The sequence below is a fragment of the Bubalus bubalis genome, chromosome 9, assembly GCF_019923935.1.
Source record: "Bubalus bubalis isolate 160015118507 breed Murrah chromosome 9, NDDB_SH_1, whole genome shotgun sequence".
Taxonomy (NCBI): domain Eukaryota; kingdom Metazoa; phylum Chordata; class Mammalia; order Artiodactyla; family Bovidae; genus Bubalus; species Bubalus bubalis.
This window is the reverse complement of record NC_059165.1, coordinates 98,012,427-98,031,071: the sequence shown is the minus strand read 5'-3', so window position 1 is coordinate 98,031,071 and position 18,645 is coordinate 98,012,427. Positions and strand designations below refer to the sequence as shown.

At 43.9% G+C, this 18,645-nt stretch overlaps 1 protein-coding gene and 1 pseudogene across 1 annotated transcript in view; one reads left to right on the top strand and one right to left on the bottom strand.

Annotated features, from left to right (window-relative positions):
- Window positions 1-14,872, bottom strand: part of LOC102409228 (zinc finger protein 564) — a 29,855-nt gene extending 14,983 nt beyond the window's left edge. Inside the window, exons 1-4 of the mRNA XM_006069352.4 lie at window positions 14,715-14,872; window positions 6,571-6,697; window positions 6,178-6,238; window positions 5,582-5,801 (exon numbers count right to left, since the gene is read on the bottom strand). Of these exons, the coding sequence (XP_006069414.1) occupies window positions 5,582-5,801; window positions 6,178-6,238; window positions 6,571-6,697; window positions 14,715-14,717 (411 nt within the window). The 5' untranslated portion in view covers window positions 14,718-14,872. The remainder of the gene's footprint in view (window positions 1-5,581; window positions 5,802-6,177; window positions 6,239-6,570; window positions 6,698-14,714) is intronic.
- A 1,844-nt stretch (window positions 14,873-16,716) lies between these two features.
- LOC102412537 lies at window positions 16,717-18,204 on the top strand (annotated as a pseudogene).
- Window positions 18,205-18,645: the final 441 nt, after the last annotated feature.

Sequence of the window (18,645 nt, the reverse complement as noted above, 5' to 3'; positions counted from 1 at the left end):
TACCAGACCACCTGACCTGCCTCTTGAGAAACCTATATGAAGGTCAGGAAGCAACAGCTAGAACTGGACATGGAACAACAGACTGGTTCCAAATAGGAAAAGGAGTATGTCAAGGCTGTATATTGTCACCCTGCTTATTTAACTTCTATGCAGAGTACATCATGAGAAATGCTGGGCTGGGAGAAGCACAAGCTGGAATCAAGACTGCAGAGAGAAATATCAATAACCTCAGATATGCAGAGGACACCACCCTTAGGGCAGAAAGTGAAGAGGAACTAAAAAGCCTCTTGATGAAAGTGAAAGAGGAGAGTGAAAAAGTTGGCTTAAAGCTCAACATTCAGAAAACGAAGATCATGGCATCTGGTCCCATCACTTCATGGGAAATAGATGGGGAAACAGTGGAAACAGTGGCTGACTTTATTTTGGGGGGTTCCAAAATCACTGCAGATGGTGATTGCAGCCATGAAATTAAAAGACCCTTACTCCTTAGAAGGAAAGTTATGACCAACTTAGATAGCATATTCAAAAGCAGAGACATTACTTTGCCAACAAAGGTCCATCTAGTCAAGGCTATGGTTTTTCCAGTGGTCATGTATGGATGTGAGAGTTGGACTGTGAAGAAAGCTGAGCACCAAAGAATTGATGCTTTTGAACTGTGGTGTTGGAGAAGACTCTTGAGAGGCCCTTGGACTGCAAGGAGATCCAAGCAGTCCATTCTAAAGGAGATCAGTCCTGGGTGTTCATTGGAAGGACTGATGCTGAAGCTGAAACTCCAACACTTTGGCCACCTCATGCGAAGAGTTGACTCATTGGAAAAGACTCTGATGCTGGGAGGGATTGGGGGCAGGAGAAGGGGATGAGAGGCTGAGATGGCTGGATGGCATCACCGACTCAATGGACATGAGTTTGAGTGAACTCTGGGAGCTGGTAACGGACAGGGAGGCCTGGCATGCTGCGATTCATGGGGTTGCAGAGAGTCAGACATGACTGAGTGACTGAACTGAACTGAATATAAGTTTCCATGTTACTCTTAGTAGAATTTATTATTAATAGAATTTACTTCATCCTAGAATCTGACTAGAGCTATGATCTTAGAGGTCACTGTCAAGATGGCACTGAAACAATCTTTTTAACTTCTGTAGATAAGAAGAAATGAGGGACTTTCTTGGTGGTCCAGTGGTTGGGAATCTGCCTGCCAATGCAGAGGACACAGGTTCTGTCCCTGGTTGGGTAGGATTCCACATGCCACAGGGCAACTGGGCCCATGTGTCACAAATACGGAAGCCCATGCACCCTAGAGCCTGTGCTCCACAAGAGAAACCACCACAATGAGATGTGCGCACACCACAACTAGAGAGTAGCCCCAGCTCGCCGCAACTAGAGAAAGCCCAGGAGCAACAACAAAGGCCCAGCACAGCCCCCCCAAAAAGAGTAAGAAATTAGTTTCATGACGAAAACTGTAACTAAAAGCAAGAAAATGCCCCAAAGATAAAGCAGCTGACCTTGTACTCACTCACAGGATAAAACTGACAAGACTGTATCAATGATTAAATGAGGAATAACACATGGTTTTTCTGAATGGGTACTTTATTCTCTGAGGACATGAAAAACAAACTTGTTGGCTAATGAACAGTTCAGAATATCGGTAAAATATTTGAAACGACAAAACCGGTTTCACAAAAAATTCAAACAGAAAATACAATAAAAAAAACATTGAAGGTTTATGTTCAGCTACAAGTAACAGGAAACACCCACAGCCTTCCTGACAGAAGGAAGGTGATTCTTCTCACAGGGAAACAATGGATCAAGAATGGCACCGCACAATGCACTAAAGAAGCAAACTGATGTGTAGGACAGAAACAAAAATACAATCCAGAGAAGGGTGGAATCAGAGGACATTCCCAACCAGAAAACTCTGAAATACTTTCCTTGTGGACACAGGAAGCCTAACAGAAAAAATTCAAACTCTGCTGGATCTTTCATGTGGAAGCTATGAAGACATTGGGGGAAACTATACATCTGTAAAAATGGAAATCAAACACTGGTTGCTGGTGTTGATGATACTCTTCACTAAAAGTTCACGGAGTTTGGAAAATAAGCTGGAAGATGCTGCCCTTGAACCTCCTGTGTAACTGTCTGTCTCCCAGGGTGGGGGCTCTAATATCTGAACAATGTCTTTTTTACTTTTGCTTTTAAATCACACACAGGTGAGCTACTGGTGAATGTTAACAAGGAACCACAAAGAGGATGGATTTTAGAAAGTCTAGGTTCTAATATTCGGAGAAGGCAATGGCACCCCACTCCAGTACTCTTACCTGGAAAATCCCATGGATGGAGGAGCCTGGTGGGCTGCAGTCCATGGGGTTGCTAAGAGTCGGATATGACTGAGCGACTTCACTTTCACTTTTCACTTTCATGCATTGGAGAAGGAAATGGCAACCCACTCCAGTGTTCTTGCCTGGAGAATCCCAGGGACGGGGGAGCCTGGTGGGCTGCCGTCTATGCGGTCACACAGAGTCGGACACGACTGAAGTGACTTAGCATAGCATAGCATAGGTTCTAATATTACTCACAGGCAAGGTATCTCTAACTTGACATTTTTAGGATTAAAACAAGTCTCATAGTCTATTCAGGCTTCCCGGGTGGTGCAGTGGTACAGTCCACCTGCCAATGTAGGAGATGCGTGAGACATGGGTTCAGTCTCTGGTTCGGAAAGATCCCCTGGAATAGGAAATAGCAATCCACTCCAGTATTCTTGCCTGGAAAAAGTCCATGGACAGAGGAACCTGGTGGGCTGCAATCCAAAGGGTCACAAAGAGTCAGATATGACTGAGCATCCACACACCCACGCACACAAGCAGTCTGTTCAATTATTAGTTAGAAATAGAAAAAACAAATAGGAAAAATCATAATTTACCTAGTAGTATTACCTCTCACTCTTCACTTTCATGCATTGGAGAAGGAAATGGCAACCCACTCCAGTGTTCTTGCCTGGAGAATTCCAGGGATGGGGGAGCCTGGTGGGCTGCCGTCTATGGGGTCACACAGAGTCAAAACGAGTGAAGTGACTTAGCGACAATACTCTTTGACATCCTAGCCATACATAATATTAATTCCAAGTGATTAATAGAATGGAAATGGAAAAAGGCTCCTATACTCACCACCACCAATTGGAGTGGGTTGCCATGTCCTCCTCCAGGGGATCATCCCAACCCAGGGATCGAACCCAGGTCTCCTGCATTGCAGGTGGATTCTTCACTGTCTGAGCCACCAGGGAAGCCCAAGAATACTGGAGTGGATAGCCTATCCCTTCTCCAGGGGATCTTCCTGACCCAGGAATTGAACAGGGGTCTCCTGCATTGCAGGCAGATTCTTTACAAGTTGAGCTACCAGGGAAGCCCATAAAAAGGGGTACCCCTTTTTGTATATTGTATTTTGTATATTGTATTTTGTATATTGTATTTTGTATATTGTACCCCCATAAAAAGGGGTACAATATATATAATAGGTTATATATCTAGGAACTGCCACACTGATACTGAGCCGGACCCTGTGGGGCTCCTGGGGACAAGGCCTTTCTGTGTCCATCTCTTTGATTACAGGAAACAGCCTTCACTCAGCTTCCATGAGCTTCCCTGAGTTCCAGTGGGCTGAGGCAAGCAGCTGTTAATCAGGGAAGGGAGGGGGTGCAAGACCAGGGATAAAGAGTCAAGAGCAGCCTTGGGGCAAGGTCCTGATTCCCCATCAATGAACACACACAACAGTATCTCTGAGCTATTTTGCAGAAACTGAAACTCCCTCAGGTGGGAGAAGTTAATGATTAAGGAGGGCATGCTGCCCACAAACAGGTAGACCCCAGACCAGTTGGACCTCAGGTTGATGATGCTGATTCCAACTTGCCTCACCACCCACCCGTCAGAAGAATGTCCATGAAGTGAACCTCTTTGAACAATTACTATAAAACTTTCTCAGTCTCTTCCCCAAGTGGGAACACATGGTTTTGAGGGCATTAGCCCGCTGTGGCCCCCTTTGCCTAGCAAAGAAACAAAGTTATCCTTTTCTATTACACCCAAAGAGGAAAAAAAAATCACTATCTGAGTAAAGGAAAAATTACTACCTTTAAACCTTATGTACTGTGGTTGAAAGATAACTTACAGAAATAACTGACATTAATATTCCTTTCTGAAATGAGTAGAAATCCACCATTTAAGGTTAAACTTGAAGAAAGATCTTTAGTAAACACAACACATTTATAAATTTTAAAAACAATTCCTTTGGGACTTCCCCAGCAGTCCAGTGGTTAAGACAACGTGCCTCCACGGCAGGGGCATAGCTTCCAACACTGGTTGGGGAACTAAGATCCTACATGTCCCAAGATGAGGTCAAAAGAAAATACTAATAAATAAAAATAAAACAACTCTTTCATGCTGAAGGTTTTCTGGTACATTAAGCATAGATTACTTTATCAATTTATCTCATGTTATTTACATTTACACATCTTCTCCATGGGAGTTTTTCCATATAATGATATCAGCCAATTTAAGGATTTCTGAGGCTGTTTACAAACAAGGTTTTACCTAGTAAATCCTTTTATGGATCCAGAAACTAAGATCGGGAAAAGCCTTTTCCACATTCTTCACATTTTATGATTTCCATCCAGTGTGTAGTCTCGTGGGTTTTTGAATGACTGAGACACAAATGGGATTTCTGACATTTCCATCAAATTGATAGGTTTCTGTCCAGTGTGAATTCTTTCATGCACATCAACATAAGGGGAACAGAAGGTTTCCCTTTTATTTCCCATTCCCAAACATTCAAAGTGTCCCCTCTGTCAACTATGGGTCCTTCGATGTATTTTTAAAAATGATGGATACCGGTACCATTTACCACACTGGTCACATTGATATGGTTTCTCTCCAGTGTGACTCCTTTCATGTACTTTAAAAGAACTGGGATGAATGAATACTCTCTCACATTCTTTACATTTATAAGGTCCATCCCCAGTATGTGTTATCATGTGTTTCTGAAGGGTTACATTCAATAAGAAGGCTTTGCCACATTCCTTACACTTATATGGTTTTTCTCCAGTGTGGATTCTTTCATGATTTCGAAGCGACCAGGCAGTATTCAATACTTTGGAGCATGTTTTACATACAAACGGTGTCTCTCCTGTGTGATGTCTTTTGTGTGCCTGGAAGGACCTCAAACGTTTGAAAGCTTTACCACACTGCTTACATTCATAAGGTTTTTCTCCCCTGTGAATCCTTTCATGTATTTCAATAGTTTCAGGACTTTCAAAGGTTTTTCCACATTCTGTACATTTATAGGGCTTATGTCCTTTATGAGTGCTTTCATGCATTCGTAGGTGACTGGGATAAATGAATGCTTTCTCACATTTCTGACACTTGTAAGGTAAATCTCCAGTGTGTGTTCCCATGTGTTTTCGAAAAGTTGTGTGCCACGCAAAGGCTTTGCCACATTCCTTACATTCATAGGGTTTCTCCCCCGTGTGACTCCTCTCATGGGTTTTCAGAGCACTAGGAAAAATGAATGCTATTCCACATTCTTTACATTTATATACCTTCTCACGGTACTTTCGGCGATCTCCTGATCTGTTTTCAATGTGACATTTCATGTGTCTAGTAAGGGATGAATGATACATGAAGACTTTCCCACATGCTCTGCATTCCCATGGTTTTATATCACGAGTTCTCTTCACATTGGGAGTTGGAATAAGGTTGAAGCTTTCTTCAGAGGAATTAATGTCTTTCTTTTCAGAGTGTCTCTCTGCCTTGGGATTTCTGTAAATCATGAGAATACTATTAATGATTTTTTTCCTTAATTACATTATATTTATTGTCTTTATTATGATTTATAGGAATAGTGAGGTTTTCTATCTTGTGTGACTTGGTAGAAGTCAAATAAACTGAATGCTGTTAACAGGACTTTCCCTTTTTTATTAAAAAGTAATATTCAAATATAGGCTTTATGAATACTGACTGCACACAAACTATATTTCAAACACAGAACATTTATATCACATTAAAGAAAATTTGAGGCAGACATTCTCTAAAAACAACTAAATTTGAAGATGGAGCTATTTATTTTGTTTGCTTCCTTTTAGGTTTTCATAAGATTCTCACATGAGACATGCTTTGTACTATACATATGGCTCACCGTAATTTTCTCTCCTGGTTTTTGTCCTGATCGTCAATGTCCTGATCTTCCTGTTTTGCTTCTGAAATGCAGACCCAGAAAAAAGATCCCAAAGTATTAGACATTATAGAACGTTATGTCCATAATGAACTCTGACACCGCCCAGTTTCTTTTTTTTCTTTTCACCTTCCTGTACATCTTGTGGGATCTTAGTTTCTTGACCAGGGATTGAACCAGGGCCATGGCAGTGAAAGTGCTGATACTTAACCTCTGGACTCCCAGGGAATTCCTTTTCTTCCCCCTGCTTTCTTTACCAGTGTCCTCTCTTTCCATATTCCATATCTCTGAACAGTACAGACGGATAAGAAACACTTGCTGTCTAATTGACAAAGCGAAGGAATTCTTCATTCTTACCTACTGAGACTACATTCCTGAAGTTTTCCCGCATCACATCTCTGTAGAGTTTCCTCTGTGAGGAATCCAGTAAAACCCACTCATCCAGGGTAAAGTTTACAGCCACATCCTCAAAGGCCAATGAGTCCTAAAACACCCAAAATATGTAACAGTAAGATGCATGAGACAGCACTAGATACCCACACTCCATTTATAGGAGGGTGATGTACTATTTTATTGTTTATAAAGAGTCATTCTATGACTTGATCATGAAAAACTTACTCTCCACATTTCCTCAATAATTTGACAGGATCATCAAGAAATGAAACCATTTACACATCATTTCTGTGGTCACAGTGTCACTCCTATCACGATCATAGCAGAGCCAGAGAATGTAGGGAAACATTAGAAATCCTATGCAGATGGAATAAATACCATTTTAGGAATCATTTAGTTCTTGTGAAAAAATTCTTTCATATTCTTCCTTATGGTCTACAATTTACAGTACCCCATGGGGCAGAGGATCCAGACTGCATGAGTTTCAATGAATAAAAAGGCAGCGAAAAACTGGATGGTGTTTTCTAGTCCTATCACCTAACATCAGTGCCCAGGTGGCCTGCAGAACTCAAAACTTTTAACAAAGCCCAGCTGGCCATACTGTCCCAAGGTCCTCCAAGTATTTAGAAGAAATCACATGCAGTTGCCTGAATGTAAGTACTCTTCTGTAAGTACACTGCCTTTAAGTTGTGTAATAACTATCACAGAGTCTGTTTTTCCTTTTTTTCTATAAAAAAAACTTGATGTAGGTAGGAAGCGATTTCAAACTTAGACCTCAGTTATGGGGAAGAAGCAATAATACATTAGGGACATTCCTGGTTCCTAAATTATATATTTTTAAAAAAGTGATATTCCAGTACACGGTTTATGAATACTGGTGGTTCAGTATTTAGGAATCTGCCTGCCAATGCAGGAGTGCTATTCGCTCAGTCGTGTCTGACTCTTTGCGATCCCTTGGACTGTAGCCCACCACAATCCTCTGTCCATGGAATTCTCCAGGCAAGAATACTGGGGTGGGTTGCCACTTCTGTCTCCGGGGTCCTTCCTGACACAGGGATTGAACCCTCATCTCCTGCATTGCAGGCAGACTCTTTAGTGTCTGAGCCACCAGGGAAGCTCCCAAAACAGGAGACAAAAATTCAATCCTTGGTCAGAGAAGATCTCACATGCCCCGGGGCAACTAAGCCTGTGGGCGACAACTACTGAGCCTGTATTCTAGAGCCCCGTGCTCTCTGCAACAAGAGAACTAACCACCACAAGAAGCCATAGAGAAAATCTGTGCACGGAGCGAAAATCCAGTAAGTTAAAAAAATAAAAAATCTAGACCACAAAATTCCTATACTCAGGTGCCTCAGGGCGGCTTCCAGCCAAATTTTAGAACATATAGGGCAATTATGTGCTGGAAAATCTCTTTTTCATCACACCCTTAACAGTACACCCTGAGCCTTACTGCCCTTAAGTCATAGGTTAAGAGCTACAGTTTATAACAGAGTTCACCAATGTCCATAATATCCTGATGGTGAATTTTCTCATAATTATAAAAGATGTAAGACTTTCATCATTGGCTTCCTTCAAAAGGACATGAAGTCTCCATCCTTCAATTTCAGGAACAAGTGTTTCCCAGGCTGCCACTACAGCCACTGCCAGATGACAATGTAGTCTGGGATTTGTGAATTTGGAAGTCATGATTCTCCATGTCACAAGAGGAGAATAAGAAACTTGAAATGAACAAGTCCCCCCAGAGTCATGAGAACACTGATTCAAAGGGCAAACTGGTGTCCTGAAAATGGAAAAGAGAAAAGAAACGACTTTTTAAAAATGCCCCAAATATTCTGTTCTTAGAGCCTGTTACCAAAAAACTGTTTCACCAGAGTCTCACATAAAGACACACACAAAAAATATATATAGAACACAATATCCATGACCCTCACGTGACCTTCTAACAGAAGACTTAGATACATAGGATGAAAATAACTGAAGGAGAAGAGATACAAGAATAAGTAACAACCGGTAAGATTTTGCTAATACTAATGATGAATTTCAGTTGAACAATAAAAATGAAAACACCTAAAATGGAGATGAAAGTGTATTATAATCAAATAGAGAGAAAAAAAAAAAAGGCAAAGAGACTATACTGTCAGAAGGTATAAATACACTTTTGATATAGAGAAACAAAGACTAGAATCAACTTGGAGTTCTTTTCAGGAAAACAAAAAATATAAGCAAGAACCAAATGGACTGAAGTATTTAAAGACCAACACACACACAGAGATTAGAAGGAACCTGACAAAATGATAAAAAGGTCCATTCTCCAAAAAAGTGTCTTTCACATGTACATACATAGCAACAAAGCGGCAAACTATATATAAGGCAAGACAGGAAAAATGCAGGGAGGACTCCTGGGCAATTATCTGGAGAAAAAACATGATTAGAAAAGATACATGTGCCCCAGTGTTCATTGCAGCACTGTTTAACAATAGCCAAGACATGGAAGCAACCTAAATGTTCATTGACAGAAGAATAGATAAAGAAGATGTGGTACATATATACAATGGAATATTACTCCGCCATTAAAAATAAGGCCATCTGCAGCAACATGGATGGACCTAGAGAGTGTCATCTTGCCTGGAGAATCCCAGGGATGGGGGAGCCTGGTGGGCTGCCGTCTATGCGGTCACACAGAGTCGGACATGGCTGAAGCGACTTAGCAGCAGCAGCAGCAGCAGCAGAGAGTATCATACTGAGTGAAGTCAGACAGAGGAGAAATATCTTATGATACCCCTTACATGCGTAATCTAAAAAGAAATGATACAAATGAACTTACTTATAGAACAGAAACAGACTCTCAGAATGAGTTTATGGTTGAGGGTGAGGGGAGGAGACAGAGAGTCAGGGATGGACATATACACACTGTTATATTTAAAACGGATAACCAACCAAGACCTACTGTATAGCACATAAAACTTTGCTCAATGTTATGTAGCAGCCTGGATGGGAGGGGAGTTTAGAAGAGAATAGGTACATGTATATGTATGACTCAGTCCCTTCCCTGTTCACCTGAAACTATCACAACATTGTTAATTGGCTATATCCCAGCACAAAACAAAAAACTAAAAAAAAAAAATTGAACTGAACAGCACCACGAAACAATTCAGTTTAATTGTAATCTAAGAAATGATCAATGCGACGAAAGCAAAATTGACATTCTTTTCAAACACACATGGAACATTCAACAAGACAGAAAACTTTCTGAAACATAAAATTAACTTAAGGGGCTTCCCTGATGGTCTAGTGGTTGAGAAACCACCTGCCAATGAAGAGGATGCAGGTCTGATCCCTGGTACAGGAAGATCCCACATGATGACGGGGCAACCAAGCCTGTGCGCCACCACAACTACGAAAACTCGCCCACACCCACAGCCTGAGCTCCACAAGAGAAGACACCGCAATGAGAAGCCTGCACGCCGCAACTAGAGAGTAGCCCCTGCTCACCACAAGTAGAGAAAGCCCGTGCTGCAAGGAAGACCCAGCACAGCAATGGCACCCCACTCCAGTACTCTTGCCTGGAAAATCCCATGGATGGAGGAGCCTGGTGGGCTGCAGTCCATGGGGTCGCTAATAGTTGGACACAACTGAGCGACTACACTTTCACTTTTCACTTTCATGCATTGGAGAAGGAAATGGCAACCCACTCCAGTGTTCCTGCCTGGAGAATCCCAGGGACGGGGGAGCCTGGTGGGCTGCCGTCTATGGGGTTGCACAGAGTCGGACACGACTGAAGTGACTTAGCAGCAGCAGCAGCAGCAGCAGCAGCAGTATTAAACAAAAAAAAAAAAAACCTTAAGAAATCTGAAAGAACAAAAATCATATAAACTATGTTCTTAGAACTCAGAAGCATTCCTCTAGCAATCAATACAAGCAAGAGTTGGAAAATCCCCTAACACACAGAGGTTCAACAGCATATCTCTAAACAATAAATGGGATGAAAGAAGTCTCAAGAGAAATTAAAATTTACGTAGAGCTAAACTGTGGGATCGGAGAAGGCAATGGCACCCTACTCCAGTACTCTTGCCTGGAAAATCCCAGGGATGGAGGAGCCTGGTGGGCTGCAGTCCATGGGGTCGCTAAGAGTCAGACACGACTGAGTGACTTCACTTTCACTTTTCACTTTCATGCATTGGAGAAGGAAATGGCAACCCACTCCAGTGTTCTTGCCTTGAGAATCCCAGGGACGGGGGAGCCTGGCGTGCTGCTGTCAATGGGGTCGCACAGAGTCGGACATGACTGAAGTGACTTAGCAGCAGTAGCAGCAAACTGTGGGATGATGCAAAAGCAGTATCTACAGAGAAAATTATGCCATCATCAAATACACTCAGAAAAAACAAAGATCTGTAAACAATAATGCAAGCATTTATCTTAGGAAACAACAAAGAGAAGAGCATAAAACCACAAAGAAAGTGGAATAAATTATAAAAATCAGAAAGGAAATTAATATAATTGAAGGAGAAAAAAATTTAAGCCAGATCTTTGATGAGATTAATAACACCGATAAACATCTAGTCAATAGACTACAAGGGTAGATAGAAATTATTAGTATCAGAAAGGAACAGAGAGGGAAATGAAAATTTAAAAGGATTTTGTAAAATCCAGCACCCACTTATAACCACAAATAAGTAACAGAGGGAATATCTATTCCTGGTGAAAGAAGATATTCATGAATCCTGTAGGTAAAAGCAAATATGTATTCTCTAGGGCATAATTAGGCTTCCCAGGTGGCTCACATGGTAAAAAAATCAGCCAGCCAATGCAGGAGATGTGGGTTCAATCCCGGGTTTGGGAAGATTCCCCTGAAAAAGGAAATAGCTACCCACTCCAATATTCTTGCCTGGGGAATCCCATGGACAAAGGAGCCTGGCGGGCTACAGTCCATGGGGTCCCAAACAGCTGGACACGACTGAGTGACTAACACTTACTTTCTACACTTCACTTATCTCTGTGAAACATCTGAAAGTTTCTCCAACAATAGATAACTGGAGTTGCCGAGACTGAAAGAAAATCAATTGTTCTCCTATAGATCCACAGTGAACTTGGACAACGAAGGAAAGGCAATTCAAACAAAATCTTTTAAACAAACATGGCTGGAAATAATGGATATTCACAAAAACACACACACAAACAAAACAAATGTAGACACAGGATTTATACATCTCACCCAAAAACCCTGAAAACGTATCACAGATCTAAACGTAAAATGCATAAGTGGGACTTCCCTGGTGGTCCAGTGGCTAAGACTTCATGTTCCCAAATGCAGGGGGTTCAAATTCAATTCCTGGTCAGGGAACAAGATTCCACATGTCAAAACTAAGACCTGGCACAGCTAAATAATACGTAAATAAATGAGAAAATGTTTTTTAAGATTCAAAAGTAACAAACTTCTGGAACATATCATAGGATGACATCTAGGTCACCTTAGGTTTGGTGATGAATTTTCAAATATAACAACAAACACAAGGTCTGTAAAAGAAAAAAGAGTAAAATTTCACACCATTAAAATAAAAAAAAAGTCTCTTCTATGGAGGTGATATATGTGTACATATAGCTGATTCATGTTGTTGTACAGCAGAATTGTAACATTGTAAAGCAATTATAAAAGTGAAAGTGTAGTCACTCAAATGAGTCCGACTCTTTGTGACCCCATGGACTGTAGCCCACCAGGCTCCTCTGTCCATGGAATTCTCTAGGCAAGAATACTGGAGTGTACTGACATTTCCTACTCCAAGGGATCTTCCCAACCCAGGGATTGAACCTGGGTCCCCTGCATTGGCAGGTGGGTTCTTTACCACTGAGCCACCAGGGATGCCCTAACATGGGGGGAATGGAATTTGGTACCCTTACCATGGAAGACAGGAGCTTTCTTTCAAAACAAAATATACTCAATATGTAAATTAAGGCCCACAATCACACTGTTATTTGTCCAAATAAGGTTGACTCATATTCACACAGAACCCGCACATAAATACCTGTAGAGCTTTATTCACAACTGTTGTGAGTTGAAAGGTAAGCAAGATATCTTGCAAGAGTCAAATAATCAGCAGTATATCCACATGATGAAATTGTTGTTCAGCTGCTCAGTCGTGTCAGACTCTTGGTGACCCCATGGACTGCAGCACACCAGGCTTCCCTCTCCTTCACCATCTCCTCCTCAGTCATCCCCTTCTCCTCCCGCCTTCAATCTTTGGCAGGTGGATTCTTTACTACTGAGCCACCAGGGAAGAAATCAAGCTATGAAAACACACCAGGAAAGCTCAAAAGTATATTGCTAACTGAAAGAAGTCAATCTGACAAAGCTATAAACGGTATGATTCCAAATATATGAGTACCTTCAAGTACTTCCCCTTGAAGGCTCCAAGGGGGCCTTAGCCTGAAAACACTGACCTCAGGCTCTGCTCTTCATTTAAAGGGCTCTCTACCACCACAGAAATTTTAAATATACAAACCCTGTCTGACTAATTCAGGAAAATCACTCAAATCCAATGTTTATGTGGAAATGAGAGAAGAAAACTACAAGTCACTTTTACTACTCCACCCAGAAAACCCCAAGTATCTATTCCTTTCAGAAAATATATATCAATTAATATTTCCAGGGCAAGTTTATTTTCTACATAATTAATCATACTTGAATACTTTTAGTCTGCAAGTCTAAATCCTATAATGCCATTTGAAATCAACCAACAGCACAGTCCAAAATAAATCACCAGACTCATTCAGGGAATAAAAAATAGTCAAACAAAAATTGTTCACAAGTGGAATGTAATACTAGAATTTATTCCCCCCTGAAATTAACCTCTCTTAGCTCTTACCAGGTTCTATTAATTAAATACATTTTACACTATTGAAAAAAAAAAAAGAAATTCAAATTAAGGACTAAATCTTTTGAACGGGAGTTAACATAGTGACTGACAGGGTAGATCCAGAAAAGTTTTCAAAAAATCCTCTAGGTGGGCTCCCCGGTGGCTCAGAGGTAAAGACAGGAGACATGGGTTCCATTCCTATTCTGGGACGATCCCACATGTGGAGGAGCTACTAAGACAGTGCTCTAGAGACCGGAGCCAACTACCTGGCTCACCTGCCCTGAGACACCTGCTCCGAGGCGGCAGGGGTGACCACTGCAATGAGAAGCTCAAGCAATGCAGCCAAGAAAGGCCCCCACTTTCCGCTACTGGAGAAGGGCCCGCGCAGAGGCAAAGGCCCAGCACAGCCAAAAATGAATAGATGAATTAAAAAAAAAAAAAATCCTCCACGAAAGGACTTCTTCTAGGATATATGTTCTCAATAAAAAAAAAAAAAAAAAAAATCGGGAACGGAAAGGATTTCATACAACCTACTTTCCAGTGGTTATTTTCGCGGCTTGCCACTCAGGTAAAATATCTACAGACCGCCCCCGCCCCGCCCCTTGCAAACATGCCATCCACGACTCCGCAAACAGGATCAACAGTTAGAACATTGCTTGTGTTTAAATGCAACGCAGAGACAAACAGCTGATAAGTAATTTGAATCGGAGAGGCGAAATCGACTTTGAGAATGAAGGGAGCGATCTGGAAATTTAATGATTCATTGCCAGTCCTACAAAGCTGCTCTAGAGGGCTAAGGTGTTCAATTTTAAGAGTCCACTTCCCAAATACTCGGAAAACTCAAAGGAAACCCAGCGCTCCCCCTCTCCTTCCTGCAGAAGAGATGGTCTGGAACCCCTCAGACAACAGCTAATCCCACGACAGAACCCTGGACATGTCCCGATTGTCCCCTGAAGACTGTGCACGTGGTCAGCGCACAATCTAGGGGAGAAGAGGGTCTGCAGGCGCAGAGCCAGCGGGCAGAGGCTTCGGGGCGGAAGTTTCTTCCGGAAGTGACAAGATTGGACGCCCGGGGACCCGGCTGCCGGCCAGCAACCCCGCTGAGAACCCGAGGGGACTGAGATCCGAGCGGAGCCCCAGACAACGCGTATCTGCACACTCCAGGGGTGAACACGAGGGGCCAGGTCAAAATGGCGGGTTTCCGCCGATTCCCACTAGTCCTACCGCGGCGTGCGATGCCCTGGTTAGCACACTCACCATTTCCAGGTCTCCTGGGACTGTCTGAGTCCCTCCCAGAGACAACCACCAGAGCGACAGAAGATGCAGGAGAATGACCAGGGGAGTGAACCAGACAGAACACGAAACCTGCGCAATGCGAAAAAGAAAGGAAGTCCACGTAGCGGGACATCGCCCCGCCCATCTGCCTCAGCGTCCTCCTGGTTGGACAGATCCCAAAGCCCCGCCCCTTGTGCCTAAGTGACAACTTGCGGGAGGTGAGGTGAGGCCAGACCCCCGTGCCTGTCACTTTTGCTGCGTTGTTGTTATTGTTGTTGTGCTTAGTCACTCAGTCGTGTCCGACTGTTTGCGACCCCATGATAGAAGACTTTTTCCTGGATAAGATTGCTTTTAGTGTCTTCTGCAGCTCCTCCTGCACTGGGATTCCTGATTCAGTTTGAAGAAGGAGCAAGTACAGATAAGAGGATGGCCCAGGCCAGACCTGCCAGGAACAAGGTTTTTGAGTCCACCAGGGGTCAAGGGCTTGGTCTAAGGTTGTGTGGCTAGGCATGGAATGTGCTTCCTTTTAAGAAAAGCAGACACTTAAATGTGAACTCTCCTCTGCAGGAAAGGGGTCTGGTGCATTTTCATCTTTGGTCCTTGACTGCTCTGAGCCTTCTACCCATCCCTGCACCACCCCCACTCATTAGGTACTTAAGCTGAAGAATCCTAGAGCACTTGGATCTCTGTTAGGAGGTCCGAATCACTCAACCTTTGCTGGTGCCAATGTTGCAGGAGAAGCCAATTTTGACTCCATGTTAAAACTGTTTCTTTGACTTGCTTTTGTTATTATAGTCATACCTAACGACAAGCCCTTGACCCCTGGAGGACTCAAAAACCTTGTTCCTGACAGGTCTGGCCTGAGCCATCTTCTTATCTGTATTTGCTCTTTCTTCAAATTGATACATAAGCTTCCCTGATGGCTCAGTTGGTGAAGAGTCTGCCTGCAATGTCAGAGACCCAGGTTCGATCCTTGGGTGGGGAGGACCCGCTGGAGAAGGAAATGGCAATCTACTCCAGTATTCTTGCCTGGAGAATTCCATGGACAGAGGAGCCTGGTTGGCTGCAGTCCACTGGGTCACAAAGAGTCGGACACTGAGTGACTAACACTTTCACTTTAAATGGCCTGCCTCAGACAACCCTGCCAAAGGACATTTGTTCAGATCACAGGGAGATAATCTGACTCTGTTGCCTGTGAAAAGAAGAGATTGACGCATTGCTTCCAAAGGCTAGCCATTCCCTGAGATGTTTTGCAAGACTGATGGCCCTTTTTGCTTTACTTCCTCATTGCCTCTCCCTCTCTATTCTGGCCTTTTGTTGTTTTTTAAAATTTTAATTGGAGGATAATTGCTTTACAATATTGTGCTGGTTTCTGCCATACATCAACATGAATCAGCCACAGGTATACATATGTGCCCTCCCTCTTGAACCTTCCTCCCATCTCTCACCCCCATCTCACCCCTCTAGGTTGTCACAGAACACTGGATTGAGCTCCCTGTATCACACAGCAAATTCCCACTGGCTATCTATTTTACATATTGTTGTTGTTCAGTTACTAAGTCGTGTCCCACTCTTTGCAAACCCACTGGTTGCCGCACAGCCAGGCTTCCCTGTCCTTCACTATCTCCAGCAGAGTTTGCTCATACTCATGTTCATTGAGTCAGTGATGCATTCCAACCATCTCATCCTTTGTCAACCCCTTCCCCTCTTGCCCTCACTCTTTCCCAGCATCAGGGTCTTTTCCAATGAGTCTGCGCTTTGCATCGTGACCAAAGTATTGGAGCTTCAGCTTCAGCATCAGTCCTTCCAATGAATATTCAGGGTTGATTTCCTTTAGGATTGACTGGTTTGATCTCTTTGCTGTCCAAAGGACTCTCAAGAGTCTTCTTCAGCCGGCCGGGTTGTGGGCTGTCTTGGGGTGAGAGGATCGTGGGCTGGTGGCCCGGCCTGGGCGCATCCCGGCGGTGGCAGCGGCGGTGCCTGGATGGCCGAGCGCCTGAGCCTTCCTCGCCTGCCGGAGCCTGCCCTTGACCCGCCTCTCCCCTTGTCCCTTCCTTCCCCCGCCCTGTCCCCTTCTCCGCCCCCCGCAACGGAGGGCGGGGCATCCGTGTTCCCGTCCCGCCTCCTGGGTTTGTTCCTCTCCCCCGGACCCGCCGGTGACATTTCGCAAGGGTGCGTGGAGGACGCGCTTGTGACTGGGGAGGGGGCGGCGGCGGGAGGAGGCGCTGGAAGGGGAGAGGGGGCACCCACTTCCTCCTGCTCGCAGGCTCCCTGGCCTGGGACCGCTTCTTGGTGTACTCGCACCCGCCCCCCCGCGCGGCCACCCTCCCTCTCCTCTCCCCAGCACCCCCGCCCGACTCCGCCGGCGCCCGCCCTCGCCCGGCACCGCCGGTCCGCTCGGCCCTCCGGGCCCACTCTCTAGCCGGCACCCCCGCCTCTCCCCCTACCCCGGGGCCAGGCTGGTTTCGGAAACTCCCTTACAGCAGCAGGCTGAAGCTAGGAGAAAGCCGTCAGTACTCTCACGGGGTTTTAAAACCCCCAAGGGCAAAGGAAGAGCTGCACTCCGAAGTCCAGATAGCCCCCAAACTCCAAAATCTCCCTTAGAAAAAACACGGTATGATACATCCCTTGGTCTGCTTACCAAGAAGTTCATTCAACTACTGAGCCAATCACCTGATGGGGGTCTCAGATCTGAACTAGGCAGGAGAGGTGCTGAAGGTGCAAGGGAAGGATTTATGACATCACCAAAGTCCTGGAAGGCATCCACCTCATTAAGAAGTCTGAAAACAAAGTGCAGTGGATGGGCTGCAGTCTATCTGAGGACAGGGGCATACTGGCCCAGTGTCAAGGCCTGTCAAAAGTGACCGAGCTCAGTCAGGAAGAGAAGAAATTAGATGAACTGATCCAAAGCTGCACCCTGGACCTCAAACTGTTAACGGAGGATTCAGAGAATCAAAGGTTAGCTTATGTTACATATCAGGATATTCAAAAAATTAGTGGCCTTAAAGACCAAACTGTTAATAGTTGTGAAAGCCCCTCCAGAAACATGACTTGAAGTGCCTGACCCAATAGAGAACCTATAAATACATTTGGCAAGTACCCAAGGACCCATTGAGGTTTATTTGTGTCCAGAAGAGACTGAAACACACAGTCCAATGAAAGCAAACAACCAGGACCACAAAGGGAATATCCCTAAGCCCACTTCCAAAGACTTGGCTTCAACCAACTCAGGACATAGTGATTGCTTGATTTCTATGACAAACCTTTCTCCTCTGGCCTCCCCTGCCAACCTTTTACAGCAGACTGAGGACCAAATTCCTTCCAATCTAGAAGGACCATTTGTGAACTTACTGTCTCCCTTGCTCCAAGAGGACTATCTCCTAAGCCTCAAGGAGGAAGAAAACATCAACGATCTCTTTGATGCTTACGATTTGAAAAGCGTCTGCTGGTGGAAGACTTTATGTGTAGTTGATTATCCTTTGAGTGAACTCCTTTTATAAACCAATACCTTTTTATTATGAAACCAGAACATGTGTCATGCCGTGTTGTCCCTTCCTCCTTTCTTCTTCCAAGATAGTATCTTGAAGTAAACTACAGATTTCAGAATGAAGCTGACATTTTAATGAATTAAAAAACAAACAAACAACTGCCTATGAATGCACAGTTACAGGCTCCCTTGGGAAAGCCCTGCCTTGCCCCAGGTTCCAAAATCTCCTGGATGAGTCAACAAGTGAGAAAATGTGCAATCAGGTGTCTCTCACCCGTCCTCTGCCTTCCCCTCCTGGATTGGCTTGCTGTGACTGAGGGATGATGGGCTGTAGAATGGGGTCTGGCCACCTGGCCCATTCAAAAGCAGCAATTTTCCTTAATAGCATTTCAAGTCGTGCCTTCCTCGCAGAATGCATGTCTTTGG